This window comes from Lepisma saccharinum, chromosome 17 (assembly GCF_977018435.1).
Source record: "Lepisma saccharinum chromosome 17, izLepSacc3.1, whole genome shotgun sequence".
NCBI classification, from domain to species: Eukaryota; Metazoa; Arthropoda; class Insecta; order Zygentoma; family Lepismatidae; genus Lepisma; species Lepisma saccharinum.
This window is the reverse complement of record NC_139245.1, coordinates 5,093,649-5,112,493: the sequence shown is the minus strand read 5'-3', so window position 1 is coordinate 5,112,493 and position 18,845 is coordinate 5,093,649. Positions and strand designations below refer to the sequence as shown.

Sequence of the window (18,845 nt, the reverse complement as noted above, 5' to 3'; positions counted from 1 at the left end):
GTTGGTAAAATGCTAATAATGTGTGCGAATGTGTGGTTAGAAGCCGTCATTGATTGCATTTTGTAAACACCGAGTGCTTTACTCCTTGTTTCCTCCTTGTTTACAAAACAGAACATTTCCGAGAGGTGGCGTTGTAATCAAACAGGATGGATACAATCAGTACAGAAAATTGCACATGCTTGTAACCAATTCCGAAATGAACCGGGGGTGTTCGAAAGAATTCGAAACTTAATGCGGAATCGCGTACAGTATTGCATCCAGTTGCAAGGACGACACTTTGAACACCTCCTTTAACAGGTACGAGTGTACAGTAATTGTAACATGTAGCATACTAACGTTTGTTAAAGTAAGTAGAATGTTCACTAAAAGCAATGAGATCTCGAATGACTTTTCTTACTGTATTATTAGCATTTTATCAACTAGGACGAAGTTTACAAACAATGAAGTCAGTGGCGGCTTGTAATCACACATTCGCGATTATCTCGAAAACGGCTCGTTTGCAGACCCATGTTTACTGAAACTTTTTTGCTTCCATTATCGTGTACTTTCAAGTGTGTCAGTTTGCGCTATTACCTATGATACACCCTGTAGGCATATATTGCATTTAGAAATACAGTCATCAAACAAGCTATAGTATTTTGTATATAAATTAAATGTATACTTCTAGATTTTTAAAATTATCCCACAGGTTTTAAGAAAGAAAAAATGAACGCTAATTTTATGCATAACATTCTCTCGGAGTAATAGTGATATAAGATCTAACCTTTGAAAACTCAAATAAGAGAATGCGCATTACTGTTCTTTGCGAGTGTTTAATCACCACCTACCTACAATGGCGTAATCAGTCAAAAGTGTAAGACAAGCTACGCTAAATAACAGAAAGTGCAAACTGCAAATACTTTTTTTATGGAACATATTTTTACAGTTATGCTTTACATGACCGGACATCATGTTCAAACATGTTGAATAAGAAGATGTAGCTAGGTGATTCATATAAGTTGCATTTCTAAGTTACGTAGGCTACGTAAAAGGATACCACACGTATGGTTAATTCACACATGCATCTGGTGTACATGAGATTCCATTAGCATGTAAGTCGATGCAACAGTCATGTGTGTCACTCATACACTTATCATTTATGAGTCATAAGAGTTTTGAATTGGTAAATAGATTTAGTTTATTAATATAGCAGATGACTGTGTAACACTGTTGCTAAATTCAATACCGAACGATAAGATACAAAATATCTTACGTTTACGTCTACATGCGTTGTCTACACGTAATCTACACGCAGATTACATTGAGTTGTAGTTTACATAGACTACGTAGACAATCTAAAGTGCATTAAAATTAATTTTCAAGGGTTTCATGAAAGGAAAGTGACATTTTCAACTATATTGATTCCTAACGAAATGAAAAGAATCCTATTTACAACAAAATTTCTCCTCTCTTCTATTATCAACTCTGAAAGAAGATAAATAGTATGCAAAAAACAACAACAGATGGCAGTAGTGAGGCAAAAGTAGTCTTTTCCCCATAAAACACTAGAATATTTCCTATATTAATTTTCTTCCTAGGTGAGAAATTGTTCGAATTTGGAAGAAAGAGTACGAAAAATTCTCCTCACACATCGGCAACTGATACGTAGTATAATTTTCTTCTAATTCCACGGCGCTCTTTGCTAAGTTATCACCTTTCGCCATGTTGCTTACGTAGATTACGTAATCTAAGTGTATAAAATAGTCTACGTGTAGAATGTAGACTATCGTTGTTTACGCGTAGACGCACATCACTGGCAATATATCACTTTAAGTATGTTGGAAGTTATATATTTTATTTCTTTTTATTTCATGGTGTGTCTTGACATAGAATTCATGTTCAATCTTTACATATAAAGCATAACAAATTTCATTCTTTTAAAACATTTTTAAATGGTGGACGAATGTCACACAAGCGAATGTCAATCGTGCAAAGCAGTTAAAGCATTTAAGAACAACCAAAATGATATAGTGAATGTAGTTTTCATTAGAGAGAGAAGCTGGCTTCTTCTTGGATAGTATAGTAAACTCACTCGGTTTGAAAGGACTTTGTTTTTCGTGCTGGCTGTGAACTGATAATCAACAGCAAAAACAGATTTTTTTTTGTAGAATGTTAATTTGTTACATCAGGTTCACTGTACGCAAGTGAGTGTTCCATTGTTCTATATGTTCGTAATCTAAAAGTTAATTTTTGCTTCAGTAAGTTACCATCATCAATAAGCCATAACATAATGCAATTATATAAGTATGTCAATCATGGCATTAAATAAATTAAACAAAAAATAATATATAATACAATTTGAGGGAGCGTACTTAGTATATCTATTAGGTGATGTTCAACTTCTTTAAGAAACCGTGGAGATAGATAAGTTAATGTGGTGTGTGTATGCACATGTACACACACACACACACACACACACACCCACACACACACACCCACACACCCACACACACACACACACACACACACACACACACACACACACACACACACACACACACACACACATATTTTTATGCACGGTAGAAGAAAAAGTAGGTTAACAACTTTGTCCATGTTGAGCCTGAATCATTTTCCCTTGACTTTTTGCTACAGGTGTCATTTAATCATAATTTAGAATTTAGGGTCTAAATTTTGAGTAGTCTGTAGGAGGTCTGACTGCCAGGAAACCCGGGTTCGTTTCCAGGGGTGGGTGATCTGAGGTCGGACATGCGGGGGGGGGGGTAAAGGCAGCCGGAGCGTGGTGCTGATCACATCTATAATGTGTGTGTGTTGGGGGGGGGGTTCTACCACCAGATCCCGTAAATATGCCTTCATGGCACGGTGCTACATGCACGGGGAACTTTACATTACCATCCTTTTCTACCCTTCTTTTAGTAATTTACCTATGTATTGACATTGAACCAAATTTCAGTCATTTTTGTTTACTAAATAATTGAACTATCTTTCGTAATGACGCTCTTGGGATATTTGTTGGATGCAAGAGAGGCCTCCATGGGCTGAGTTTTTGAGATTTTGCTTAGGGGGGCCAGACTCTGGGACAAACATATGTTGTACCTGAGGGGTTCGGAGGCCTTCCCCCGGAAATTAAAAAAAAACAAAGAAACTTAAAAACACTGAGTTTTAGGCCTTTTTGATTTGAAAATGTTAAATTTCCTAGCTTAAGCAAACAAATATTAATTACTATATTGGTTGTCAGTTTTAAAAGAAGCAAAACAGTACGATTATTGCATTTTGCATTTCATTAATTTTTTATTGATACAATACTCGTATTACTTTAAAAAAGTTACGGTACAATAGTAAGCTTCAGAAATTTTAGAAAAAATAAATTGAAAAGTTCTTTTGATGCCCCAGCAGTAACTGTTGACTCAACACAAAGTTATTTTACGTTTTCCTTTCTTCAAAGTGTACACATCAATCAAATCGTCTAAGACCCGCTATTGCGGCGCAATTACCGCACATGCCATCATGCCAAACGTCAAGCTTTGCGGTATGGCTTCATAACAAAAATGTAGTAACTGAACTTAATCATGTGTTTTTTTAGTCTTTTTTAAGTTGGGGGGGGGGGGGCAGACCCCCCTGGCCCCTCCAGAACTCCGCCTATGGAGGCCTTCCTGATGGTGTAATGGTAACATTTTCGCATTGTAATTCAAGGGGTCCCAGGTTCGATACCCGGTTGAGGTACAGTGGTTCTGATCCCACTTTACACTGTAGGTCCAGTCCCGATTAGCCTTACTGTGCATAAAGTCGGCTCAAAACACCAACTCAATCAATCAAAGACAATCAAAATATAACTACAGGACGCATCGCTGTAGCTGCACATACACTAAATGAATCACATGAACCATGACGTCAGCAGGTGTCGAGTGGGAAGCTTTCGGCATCAACCCTTCCTGGTTCGTCTTCTCGTCAGGTGGGAGATGCTGCAAGAAACGGAGCCTGTGGGCAGATCCAAGGCAAACGGCCACCATAAGGGAAGGCGTGAGGAAGACTGTGGGTGGAGAGAAGCATCGCGGCTATGAGATGATTACGAGTGAGCTGCACGTGGCGGCAGAACGTCGACCTCAAAAATCCCGGATTGCAAGGAAGCGATTGGAGAACTGGAGATTGTCCAAATGGACGAGAAGAATGCGATGTGGATCACGCCTTCGCGAAGTGCAATGCTGTTTCCTGGTGAGGGAACTGTCTGTTTACACGTTGTCGTAGCAAAAAATAAGCGATTGACTTGGTTTACGTTACTTCGCTTTTCGACCACTTTAGGCTAATCGCGATGGCAAGGATGAGTGATGATCAAGCACATACGTAGAAATATATTTTGGTAGGTACAGAACCAAGTATCTCAGGAATAATAATATTAATAATGTAATAATAATGTTTCATTAATATATTTATAATTATATTAAATACTAATTAATAGTATATTATTATTACACGAATAGGTAAAGAGACTGCACAAGAATAAAGATATAACAGCACGCATTCATTAGCTAGCTAACCTGTAGTTAAGATCAGTGGCCGAATTGGAAATAAATTACTACCGGTATGCCATACCGGCTCGTACCGGGCCAATTCGATCACTGGTTAAGATATCGAAATAATTTTCATGAAAACAACTGCCCTGGCAAAGAAATTAATGTCAATTGGATGAAGAATTGAATATTTATTGAATAACAAAAAAATGTGTTAGATCCATTTGGCGAAAAGTAAAGTTCCTCATTAATATTTTATGACCATTTTCATAAATAGTAGTGTGCAGGCATAATTCTTTGGTACTGTCCTCGAAAGCCGTATTATTCCAATAATTAATAATAATATATTCCTTGCCTCCAATAAGTTCTGAGAATGTTAATAAGCGATTGTATAACAAATGCTAAACAAGTATATTTTCATCATTTAATTTTAGTAATTGGTAAGTGTTTTTTGGGGAGGGGATCCTGACCCTTGCCCCCACCTCCAAATACGTTCTTAGTGATGATATGCTGAAATTGATGAAAAGACACTCACAATGAACACTCATTCACCGTGGGTCACCGGAGTCATAGGGCGAAGTTTAAAATAACGCAATCTTCCATTTACAGGACATTGTAAAGAGCAAGACAACATTTCATCTGTCACCAAATTAACTAATCTCGTTTGTACAGTCACCGGCAATAAAATAGAGACATCTAGACCCTGAAATACTTGCTTACCAGGAAGGCGTTATGTGTGTTGCATAACTCAACGCGACGAGTAAATTTGAAAAGCAACTTTTCAATGACGAGTTGTGCCAACGCCGTAAAATTAGGCAACATAAATGCCTTATAGTAAAGCGAGTATTAAAGGATCTTGATGTCTCATTTATATTGCTTGTGACTGTACACGTTATTAAAAACATAGATTGTTCTTGCCCCAGCATAGGTAAAAAAGCTTCATATGCATACAATAATAAACACGTGCATCTCTGGTGGTAGGGGTCCTTGGTTCGATTCCTGGTATGGCACATCCCACATGTGTTCGGTTCCTACTTTAAACACTGATTACCTATTAGCCAGCTTGAGGAAAAAGTTGACTTAACACAAATTCTTGTTTTGACATTAATATACGTCAGGTGCACCTATTTTTCTATTTATTCCGGTTATTTTATGTTGCTTCTCCAACTCTTTGGTTAATCGCGACGACGAGAATGAGTGTTGAATTTATGAGTGAGAAATAAATTGTGAACGTAGGGAAGGGATTTTAAGGTGCAGCACCTTTCCAAAAATATAGCTGTTTTCATAACGATCATTTGAGATATGTATTTTAGGACATGAAATCCAGTAAAATGAACACACTTTGTTGCACCTTTTCGTGAGATAAGCGCATTTATCCCCTTTTTACCCACACTTTGATGCTTCAACGTGTTCTTTCTTCCTTTTCTTTCATGTTTTGTTAAAAAAAATCGACAGAAAAGTAAGTTATTTTCATTATTCTTGAGGAACTACATAAAATCCTACAGTTTCATTTTGTAGAGCAGAACGTGAGCTACAAACTGTTGTAATATGATCATTGCAGCCCCAATAGCTTCCAAGATAATGGAGCAAGTTAATGTAAGTCGCTGAGCTCAAAGCGTCGGTGACTTACATTCGAAAACAGAAATGCGTCGAGGTCATTAAATTTTGCACGGAACGTAGAAATCCGACAGTATTTGGGGACCTGCGGATAGTACGCACCGTAATTTTCGTACGCACCCCCGTAATTTTCATACGGCCCAAAACATATTGTGAACAACGATAATCCGTGAGGTACCACCACTGAAAGGTTGGTTTCTTTGTATAGGTAGTACGGGACTACCTGAGCTTGTGCTTGGAAGGACTGGGCTCCGAGGGAAGGATGTGCGGATAAAAATATACGTCACAGTGTATGTCTCGGCAATCTGGCGTAATGTACTTGCGAAATTTGCCTGAGACTCCGACAATGTGTGCAACGCGTAGGACGCCATCTTACTGACACCATATTAAAAAAATGAACATTTTTCAGGTACATTAGCAATTTCAACTCTCTATTTTTGTGATTTTTTAAAATCTTTCCGTTTGATTGTCTCACCCTGTATACGGGCCGCTTTACCAGTCGCAAGCACCCTCTTCTACACTGCGTCTTTATATCCTGGTGAAGCGGCAACCCACTTAACTTTGCAGTATCTCCAGGTTGTCAACACGCAAGGAGTAAGGGGATAAGCTGACCTGCAGTTACTTTTCAGGTTGATGGCAATCAATGGTTATTTTCTCAGTTGCCGAAAAGTAGGTGGTCTGTCGTCTATCACGCGAGTTCGATACCCGGTGGAGGCATATAATGGTTCAGACCTGAATAGCCTGGCTGTGTACGAAGTGTACTCAAAACAAAACTCATTTCAACAATAAACTATCATTTTTATTCAACCCACGTCATATACAGGGTGAGCGTAAAGTCTTTCCCTGATTACAAACTTTTATTGCTAAAGAACTATGCTAGATACATATATGCGGTTTGTTGGAAATGGTAGCTTAACTCATAATGTTTTGTTATCAGTACACTTCGACATGTGCTCCCTTTGTTGCCCTTAGAACGTCGAGGCGATACTCAATTTCTCTCCATGTCTTTGCCAACATCTCTTCCGTCACCGTCTCTGTAGCATCCCGTAATAGTGTCTGAAGAATTTGCATATCAGGAACTGGCGAACTAAACACTGCGTCCTTAACATAACCCCAAAAAAAGAAGTCAAGAGGGGTTATGTCCGGCGAACGCGGTGGCCATGATATGGAAATCAGAATAAGAATCAGACAAAGCAAAGAAATGGAAAGAAATTGCCTTAGGTTTTATTTGCCTATCTACCGTGGAAGTTGAGATATAAATATTCATAATCAGGGAAAGACTTTATGCTCACCCTGTATTACAGCACACACACTGATAAAACTTGGAGTGACGCTATTGCACATTCTCTGAACAGGAAGCACGAGTTTTCTTTACTTTTTATATTAAGTTCACTTTATGTACAGACTGTACTTACAATTTGTAGTACGATGCTAACCACAATATGTCTTCCCCGGGTATCGAATCCGGAACCCCTTGATTACAAGGCGACCACGTTACCACTACGTCATCAGGGAAAGCCGGAAATGCTTACGCAAAAACCGTTATCTGTGCTAACAGTTTGGTCCATTCATAGAAATGAAAGGTGTGTGCGTTCGTTCACCGGATATCAAAGGAAACGCCGGAAGATGTCCTTCACGTTGCAATACTACGGGAAACGTGTAAACGGAAATTACATATACATAAAAGCCACAGGTTCTGATTAACTCTGGTAATTTTGTAGTCTTCTGGAAATACTTACTTTCATTACTAAATGAATATGAAAATAAAACGTATGAACATAGGTATTTATAGAATACGAAAACTTTTTTCGCGTTTTTTTTGTTTTTTTTCACAGCAAAGGATTTTCAAATTAATACCACATCTTTATCTGTGTTAATACTGAAAACACAGGATTTTTATAATTAATTTATCATTTAACTTATCACTCAATTGTACAGTCAGTGTGTTATAAATTTATAAACGCTAAACGAAATTCACTTTAACTACAATTACTTGATTAATTACACATTCTAGTTTCCAATGATTCAGCCTTACCATTCTGTCTTGGGAAATTGGAAAACTTCTGTCAAGGTAATACATTTCGGAATTATGAGAATAGAATTACAACACATAATTACACTATGCTTTCTCATTCCTTGTCTTGCCTTCACACTACACTTGATTTTATCGAAATAAAACGCTGATAATGTTTTACGTAATATAATGCGCAGTCTAATAAACTTTCTAAGTTCATATGATTACTAAAGTAAGGTTACTACAATCAAAGGATTGAAAACCCAATCAATGGAAATGACCAAATGAGTTTTCAGTCGTATACCGATGACATCAATCTGAATTGCAACTATCTGGGGAAGGGATATTGTATGTTTTGATTGAGTGATTGAGTTCGTGTTTTAAGTCCACTTTATGCACAGTAAGGCTTATCGGGACTGGACCTACAGTTTAAATTGGGATCCGAACCACTATGTGCCTCCACCGGGTATCGAACCTGGGACCCCTTGATTACAAGGCGACGACGCTACCACTGCGCCATCGGGGAGGCCCTGTAGATTAATCACTATTTAATCACAATTTAAAAGATTTTTTTCCATATTGTATGCAAGAAACCACAAAAACAATATATTTATTATAAATGCTCTGCGGTTTCGAGAAAATTATGAATGAAATGAGAAATTGGTTACTTAGTTTTCAGTTCTTCTCAGAAAATTAGTTATCACGTTATGTTTTACGTTACCTTATCTTTTATCTTTTGCCCATAAATCCTTCATAATATTCTATTTATTTCCTTGTTCGCTTATTCTAATGGAAAATATTTTGAAACGCAATTATGACACATGTTGAAGTGTGTTTTTTCAGTGAATGTCGTTTCTTACAGGTTTTCTTAATTCTTCATTCATATTAAGTCATGAGCTATGTATCAGTAATAAATTTGAACTTTGTACACTAGAAAAATATATTCAAGCGAAACTGACAGTGGTTTCAGGAGATTCCCATCACATTCTGAACATTTAACTTCAGGGGTGTTGAATGAACGCTATTTTAAATTCAATTGAGGATAAATTGCCCTAAATGTGATGATGTCGACTACCGTATATTGTATTGGAACATGAGTGTTTCTTTGGTCAGTGCCTTGAACGTAACATCTTGTACTACATAGATACGAATGTTTCAATGTTTGTATTGTTTTATCCATTACATTGCTTGCATTAAAATGCAATAACACAATACCCACTTATGTACAAAATGATTTACAGTCTCCCTTCTAGCACTTTTCAAGAACTACGTTACGTGCTGCCATCTATCAGTAACAATATCAATGAAGAAGAAGAAAAGATAAAGCCGTAATGTAGTATTCTGTGACGAAACAAATACATATATTAAATTCCTAATACACTTCGTGATATTTGCATATTGCGGAGTTTTCGCAGCCGCAGCACCAGATCATGCGGCATATTTCAATGCCCATTAATTCTTACTTCTTTGTAAGTTCTTTCATCATTATATCCATACGCCATTGGAACAATTTACCCACGCCCCGTTCAACTGAAACGTTTGAACAACAGTTTTTTTTTAAAAAAATAAAGGTTGTGAAACGAGTAATTCCCCTATGCTCAGAAAACGAGAGGCAATTGGATACGCTGATGATTGTCGGTTGTGTATATTTAAATGTATGCTATTAAGCACATATCTTAGCATGAATATGACTTTACTTTCTGTGTGTATATCTTTGCATGTTCAAGTGTATATTGCAGTTTCATGAAGCTCGAAACGAGAGGAAACCGTACTCGGTCTGCGTAACACAGAACCCAGAATTTCACTGGGTGCTTATGGAAGTGCTACTTTCTTCAAGTAATTACCTGTCGTCGCCTTGTAATCAAGGGATCCCGGGTTCGATACCCGGTGGAGGCCAATAGTGGTTCGGATCCCACTTTAAACTCTAGGTCCAGTCCTGATTAGCCTTACTGTGCATAAACTGGACTTAAAACATCAACTCAATGGAGGGGGCCATGGCTCCCTTGGCCCGCTCTTGGGGTACGGGCCTGGTTGGATCATACAAACACATTTATTGATCTTACTTTTAATAAGTTTTATCTGGATTAATAATTATTTTATATTACAAATTATTATAATATTAATTATAATAATTTATATAATAAATAAATTATAATCGACTTGTAAAGCTGCTTGTAATTTCCACATGGAGACAAACACACGCTCTGAAATACAATGGTTGGTTGATTAGGTGCTTGAAGTTCTCTTTATGCACAGTAAGGCTAATCGGGATCGGACCTATAGTTTAAAGTGGGATCCGAACCACTGGTGCCTCTACCGGGTATCGAAGCTCGAACCCCTTCATTACAAGGCATTGATGCTACCATTAATTGCATGAAAGTGTATGAATAATGATGCATATAATGGATCGCGTACTAACATAGTGAATATTAAAATATATTTTTGTTTAAAGATGTGACCAACCCAATTCTTGACCATTTGCCCTGAATATATATTTTTTTAAAGGAGTGATGTTAAATGAAATTCACAGGATATGACTGTCTGTGAACAGGAACCAGTTATACATTTGTTATTTTTAGGATTTGCACCCCGTATTTCCCTATGGAGAGACTTGATGGAAAAATCACGAACAGATGTTCCGTGGAGTTTGTACTATGACGACACACCATCCGCTATTACACATTTGCTAGTCAATGACAGATTCATAAGAATCTGGTGGATTGCAGTCATCGTGACGAATGCTTCCCAGAACTTCCTCTTGCCATGGTCGTAAGCTGCAAAGGCCCACAAGTAGCCAGTTGCGTATTAAAAGCAGAAGAAGACATCAAGCCGTTTCGAGTACTTCGTTGCAGTAACGTAATCCGACACCGGCACAAACAAGGGTGACTGTGCACTGCTGTATAGCAGACGACAACCAATACTTCCACAAGCGGTCGCTAGGAGCCGCGACGGTCGGCGTGCAGAAGAAAAAAGAATCAACCAGCTTTTACAAGGGGTTTCTTCGAGACGAACAGAAAAAAAACCCGTTCTCTTCACCACGCCTACAACATCGAACAAGGAGGACCACACTCTGTTTTGTTGTGACTTCCAGTGCATGTGCGTGCGTGTTTTGTCGAAGCGGTGACATTGTTTCCGTCGACACGTTCTTGGTTGATGTGGTACACGATCGTTTTCGCTGCTGTCTAAATCACGTGTTTTCAGTTTTATACTCCTCAAAGTTCCATCCCTTGTAAGGGGCTTTTTCTCGCGATGGGTAATTGCTGCTCTCATTGTGGTTCCAAGTTCCGGGCGGTTTTTAAGCCTAATGAAGATGCTGGTGGAGGCATAGTTTTGAAACCAACGCAACCATCAAAGCCAGATGTTCTGCCCAAACCACCTCCAACCACTGGTAAGTAGATCAAGAATTACCGTCATGTAATTTGAGTTTTATTAGCTGTAAAATGAACTTTGATTTCCTAGGAAGCAATTCGTCTGCCTTATACCTTGGTCAGATTGGCAATTCGAACGTTTTTCGTATTTCTTTAAACATGTGTTTCATTTTCAAAGGAGCGTTGATGCTTATGTGAATTGACTGTCAGATTTGAATGAAACTTTATTTCTGAAATTTTTTTAATTTCAACGATCGAAATGCAACATAAGTAACGGAGCATTGTTGAAAGCAGCACTGATGATTATCAGTCACTTATTAATTTACAGTGTCATGGAAGTTAAACTATACTAAACTAACATGTGCAATGTATGTACAGTCACGCGGGGGACACGGGTTCGATTCGGGCGTGGATGATGATTTCAGGCGGGAAGTTTCATCTGCACGGAGAAGCTCTGGAGTTCACCCAACCTCCAATAAATAGGTAATTGGGAACAACCCCGAAGGTAAAGGTAGCGGAAGCGTGGTGATGATCACATCATCTCCAAAAATGGCCGAGATTGTGAATATACCTCCACACATCACTCCATGGTCTGAATCGAGAGAGAGAGAGAGAGAGAGAGAGAGACAGAGACAGACAGACAGGCAGAGTGAGAGAAGAAACAGACTGCAAATTATAACTTCTTTATTCCCAGAGAAATACTTTACACGAATATTTATATATTGAGCCGTATAACAGAATCGACACATCCTATTTTTCTGTAAAAATTTCTTACTTCATGTTGGAACAGAATCAACCCAATCCACCTTACTCATAAGCCCCTTCACTTTTGATTTAGACGTTCCCGGGTTCGTACCCTTGCAAATCAGTACAGTGAGTGTTCGAATCACGGTCTTCCCACAGAAGGTTCTGGGTTCAATTCGGCCAGAGCATCGGCACACATATCTGTTCTTTCTTCTATTACATGTAATTATCATTCACTCTCATCGCCGCGATTAACCTCAAAAGTATAAAAGTGATGTAAAATAATCGTGCAAATAATAGGCATTTAATTTTCTTAATATAGCTGTTTCAACCCACGAGAAAGAGACAACGACGCTTGGCGCTCTGCACATAGAATTTGCGTACACATTTCTCAACCTTCAAACATAACTTTCGTTTAGTCTTTACACTTTGGGAATTCATCAATTATATATAAATGAATGCCTCCCCGATGGCAGTGGTAGCGTCGTCGCCTTGTAATCAAGAGGTCACGAGTTCGACACCCCGCACATAGTTGTTCGGATCCCACTTTAAACTGTAGGTCCAGTCCCGATTAGCCTTTCTGTGCATAAAGTGGACTTAAAACAAAATCGCTCTCTCAAATCTCATATAGAAATGAATAGTTTAATGAAATAAATGCAGCAATGTTAAATATTTGATGAATGTTTAACGTAAAAATTTTGTTCCAATTCAAACTTACCTACAAATTTAGCGTGCTGGTTCCCTAAAATCTGCTCCCCAACTGCTCAAGATCAGGACAAGGCTCTGCAATAAGTAGTTGATGTAAAGTTTGTTACAAATCCACTTTATGCCCTCATAGGCTAATCGGGACGGGATCTACGTTTTAAAATCAATGTGCCTCCACCAGGAAACCAACTCGGGACTTTTTGTTTGCAAGGAGGACAGTAAGCACTTTTGGCGTTCCCGGCAATGATTTTCGGACCCTCTCCTCGGTCCTGGTATGTGACTGAAATGGCTTCGTATTTACTGAAGAGGGCTCTGGAATATGTTCATATTATTCTTACTTTGTTGCATTCCCTTCATTTCTCTGCTTGTAAATGTTTCCCTTCTGTAATCCCTTCGATTACAGCTGTCATTTTCCTTCATATTTCAAGATGGAACGTTTGTAAGTTAAGTGAAGAATTGGCAAAGAATGATACGACTAAAGGTATGAAGCCACGACATTCTCATTTAAATTGCACCAGAGATTATCTTCCAAAGTTTAAATGGTAGTGGAGAACCTTTGAGCAAGTCTAAATAGTTGCTTCTAGTAAAACATTACAGGAACGTCAATCTGGAAGTTCAAATAGTACCAGAGCTTCTATTCACAAGTTTAAATAGTAGCTACCGCTGCTTCTCGTAAGTTTTGATAAAGGAACACCAGTCTGGAAGTTTCAATGGTACAGGAGCTCCTCTTTCGAAGTTTAAATCGTACCGATGAAACTTTCTGCAAGTTAAAATAGTAGTACTAGATTGCTCCAGTGTAACTTCAAAGAGTACTGGAGCCTTTGTTTAGAAGTTAAAATGATACTGGAGAAACATTCCGCAAGTTTAAATAGTAGCTACCACAGAGCTTTTCGCAAGTTTTACAAATAGAGCATGAGCAATCTGGTAGTTTAAATGGTTCCGCAGCACGTCTTTCGAAACTTTCCTTAAGTTTAAACAGTAGTGCAAGACTTCTCCTGTGTAAGTTTAAATAGCACCGGAGTCTCTTTGGAATTTTAAATGGTACCGGTGAACCTTTTCGCAAGTTTAAATAGCATATACCAGGCTGCTTCTCTCCAAGTTTAAATAGTACTAGAAAGCCTGTGCTGTAGTGTGGTTTTGGGAGGGTATCTCCTAGTTAAAACTAGCGCCATCTATCAAATGCATTTAAAAGCGGTACACTTTGGTTTAAAAGCTCAACAGGAACTGACACCCCGTTTGACAATCACCTTTCTGCATAGGCGCCGACTCCATGGGGCTTGGGGGGGGCTCGAGCCCCTCCCCCAATGTTAACGATGTGGAGGCAGAGCTCCCCTAATAAATTTGCTTAAGAGGATCTAATGTATTATTTTGCATCTCTTGTAAAGTTTACTCTGAATTGTGCCACATGAACTTAACTTTTAATACACATTTGAAATGTTCTAGACCATCAACTTTGGAGGCTGAAACCGCTAAACACTCAACTTTGTGGGGGGGGGGGGGAGGGCTATGGCCAGAGACAGCAAAACACATGACTTATTACTATATACTAAGTATGTAATTATGAGTATTGTTAAAATTTTTACTAAAAAGAGTTTCAAAAGACGATGTACATGAACTAGGGTAGTGGATGGGACGTTCGGGCTACAAATGGCTCTCGCATGACATTCAGAACGAGATCATTGATATATTATGGGGATCTGTTTTGCGCTCCGTGGTAGCAGATATTAAAAGTCGGGAATATTTTGCTATTATGGTTGACGAAACTTGTGACATATCCATCCGTGAACAATTACTATTCTGCATTCGAACTGTGAATAAAAATTTTGATATTTTTGAGGAATTCATGGGCTTTTATGAGATACCGAACACTGAGGCCAAAACTTAAAAAAGGGAGAGAATGAGCCATTCATTAATTTATTTCTGTGATCAGAGCCCCCCCATTAATTTTGACAAGTCGGCTCCCCTGCCTTTCTGCGCCACTGAAACCACGCATTATGACAGAATTTTTCAGCGAGGTACAGCCCAACAGTGGAACGTTACTGCTAAATATTCATACACAGCACAAGGTGCTTTATTTATGAGAACACGTGTTCAAGATTTTTATCGCCATTGGAATACATTATAAAACCAAAGCTCTTAGTGTAGATCGTGTGAGTCCTTCAAGTCATAGTGGAAATTGTGTACTTGAAGGTTATTTTTACTTTTTGCTCACTGTTCATGTAGGAGGACAACAAATATAACCTGACAAAGCATTCAGGAAAAAAAAAAACCTTTCACAGGCTCTGTCAGACATTTTGACACAGAAGAAACTCAAATTAATGCTACGAAGCGTAACAAATACACTTGCTTTTACAAATATGCAATTTCCCATTGGGTTATCCAAACTTTTTCATCTGAGAGGGGTAAGTTAGTATTTAGGGGTGTAGAGCCTCCAAAATTACCAAAAATTGGGGGATGTTGACGTGTATTTGGATAAATCACCCCAAATTCTCTTAATATTTTCTAACGTTCCGATTGAAACTTTGCACACTTATCGGCGAAGAGTTAGACAAAACACATAACGGATCATAGGGAAGCGAGTACAGTAAAACCTCGTTAATCCGAACTAATTTAGGGGATAAGTTGACCGGTTTAACGAAAGTCCGGATTAACTGAAATAACCTAAAAGAACATTAGAAAGTTGTATTTAAAGGGCATAGGCCTAAATACAATATACAGTACAGTAAAATGTAAAGCAATACTGTACATACAATGCAGTACGTACATACGAGATACCCATATTATGATGATGTGCCCGACGGACCTGGCTCTGCATTTAAAACCTTGCATTCTGCTTTTTTTTTGGCCCGCTTTGCCTTTTTCCTGTCTTGATTAAGCGAAGTCCGGCTTATCTGGATCCGGATTAACGAGGTTTTACTGTATTCCAGGATCTAAGTGTTCCACTTTTATTGATGGTGACTGTACAAGAAAGAACTGGGCATAATAGCCACCAGACTAACATAGAGTTTATTTCATTGAATTGAAATCATTATGCAAGGTTAGTCAATATGACGTCACTGATTTTCAATATTTCTTTAACTTATATTTTACGTAATAGAGGTAAACACACAATTAGTACTTGTGCAAAGAAAAACAATACGTTTCTTTTAACAAAATTGAAAGTTGCAGTATTCGTAGACAAGATACGAAAGTGTGCGTAACACTGCACAAGCAGGGAATCACATTTCTCCAGAAACCCCCTTATAGCATGTCGGAGTGAATTTCTGTAATGTGGGCGGTAATCTTCTTTAATGTTCTGTAAAGTACAGTATATCGTTCATCATTAAGAAGTCCAGGTTCTATTCGCGTTTTAGGGCACTTTTTTTTTTTTTAATTGAACGCCCAGTCCCGATTAGCCTGACCAGTGGCGTGCCAAGGAGTTTCAAAATGAAGGGGTCACCTGCACTTTTTTTTGGTACTCAGCCCTCATTTTGCCATCTTTTCCTACCTCTGACGTACTTTTTAAAGGAATGCTCAACCAGGGCAGTGGCCCAACCACGGGGGCATTGCGCCCCAACCTTAGACGGAAGTCAGTTCTAGGGGGCAAGGAGGGCAAACATTGACGTCCAAGGGCACCTGCAGGGGAGGCACAGAGGAGAATTGCCCCTTTCGATTTCAAATTTTATGCAAATAAAAATACATTTTGTAAAATGTTCTTACTCGATTTGCTTACAATACTCCTTTTCTGAGTTTCGTCAAGTTCAGAGCCGTAGCTAGGGGGTCGGCCATTGGCGCTGAATGATTTAAAAAAACGTTGTTAGAGAGAGAATGCCATGGCGTCCAAAGAAATGATTTGCGCCCTATTAAATCAATATAGTTTTCAATTGCAAAAATTGGATCTAAAAATGTTCTTGCTAATGTATTTAAATAATATATGTTGTATAAATGTATTGAATACGTACACAATTTAGTGTTGGCATGTTGCATATACATTTTCTTATTTTATGCCGCCCCATGTTGCATATGTGTAAAACATATGTTGTACAGTTACGGACACTACCGGGTTGTAATGAATACATTGACTTTCAACGCAATCGTTACAACCCGGCATTGTCCGTGATTGTACATGAAAGTTATACATGTTATATGTACAAAAAGATTTATCTTGGGAATGCATTTCTCAAACATTTTCTGCTATTCAAAAATGCAGTTTGTGTGCTTGTTTTCCATCATTAGCTAATGTGAAATTGACGGTGTTGAAAAAATATTTCAAATCGTTTGACCAAACAAATTCTTTAGCACAGACTTCTACCTCCTTTTCTTGCGTAATTTATGAGGATAATATCGTCTTTGATACTAGTAGTAGTAGTAATAATGTCATTGTTGAAAACCATTGCAACTTCGATAGACATATTTTAGGTTAATTTGCTTTATTTTACTTCGCTTTTTGTGCCACTTTTGGCTAATTTACGAAGATGGGGATGAGTGATGAAATTGATGAATGGACATTTACAAACACCCATGCCCAGGCCGGGATTCGAACCCTTGGCCCCTGGTGTTGTAGCGCGATGTGCTAACCACTACGCCACGGGGGCCGGCTGAGACCTATTTCGCAGCTCTGCTTTTTATTTGGTATTTTAAGCAGCTTTTTTACCTCTCGGGTTAATCGCGACACTGTGCATGACAAACACAATGACACATCCATGCCTACCAGAGTTCGAATCTGGAACCTCTGGCTTCGTAGCGCTTTACGCTGGCAACTCAACCGTGGGGGCTACTCCGAACAAAATTATGCAGCCATTATGCACGACCAATCTTATGCGTGGAAATAGAATAACAGTTGATCCATCGGGCGAAGCCGTAAAAACAAAGCGTTTCCAGCTCACGTCTAAAGCCAGAAGCAAATTCTCAAATCGGCGAGTACTATTGGGGAAAGCGATTTTGACCTTGGAGTTTTGCATACAATTCAACAGGATTTATTTGAGTGGATTCGCCAAGGACTGGCAGCAATGACTGTATTTCGTATCGTGAATTAGTGTTTGCCTTTGCGGCACTACCAACACTAATCACGAAGTAGTTTGAATCACATGAGAAGGTACAGTTACGAATAAAAAGTGCGTCACAACAGCCAAAGTAATCTAGTATTTTGATCTAACGATTGGTCTACGCATACAAGGCATGGAATATCTAGTCTGGAAGCATTTATTTCCTTGCCTAGCTCGACCGCCATAAGTGGATTTTAATATCAAATTTTCAATGGCAACTTCCACGATCAACGTAGATTTAGGCAACACACATAACGCCTGTCCACAAAAACATTCCGTGATTATAAACGACCACAAAATATTAATTATGTATATTACGAAATTTATACCGATTCCATTCGAAAGAACAGCTGAAAGAATTTTAGCGGATGTGTAATTGTTGGCGTTAACTGCAACAATAGATGGCGTGCAAAAAATTAGTCATTGTGCGAAAAAAAATGTATAGGTAAATAATCCTGTCCTTCCTTTGATTATACCACCCTTCCGGGCCGAGTGGATAGCACAGCGCGCTACGACGCCAGGGGTTCTGGGTTCGAATCCCGGGCCTCGGCATGTGTGTTGTTTGTGGGCCTCTCCGATGGCGTAGTGGTAACGCCGTCGCCTTGTAATCGAGGGGTCCCAGGTTCGATACCTGCTGGAGGCACATAGTGGCTCGGATCCTACTTTAAACTGTAGGTCCAGTCCCAACAGTCCCGATAAGCCTTACTGTGCATAAAGTTGACTTAAAACAACGTATCGGTGAATCATCATCTTCGCGATTAGCCAAAATAGCACAAAAGCGAACTAAAATCAATTAATCAATCACTTCAGAAGAAGTGGGGATTCATTGAAAATGATATTCATCATGAAATTATCAAATTGAGCC

The 18,845-nt window shown here is 38.7% G+C and overlaps 1 protein-coding gene across 1 annotated transcript in view; it reads left to right on the top strand.

The window, feature by feature from the left end:
* Window positions 1-10,948: 10,948 nt before the first annotated feature.
* The window catches only part of Tg (Transglutaminase), a 122,699-nt gene continuing 114,802 nt past the window's right edge, over window positions 10,949-18,845 (top strand). Inside the window, exon 1 of the mRNA XM_083138852.1 lies at window positions 10,949-11,527. Within this exon, the coding sequence (XP_082994978.1) occupies window positions 11,389-11,527 (139 nt within the window). The 5' untranslated portion in view covers window positions 10,949-11,388. The remainder of the gene's footprint in view (window positions 11,528-18,845) is intronic.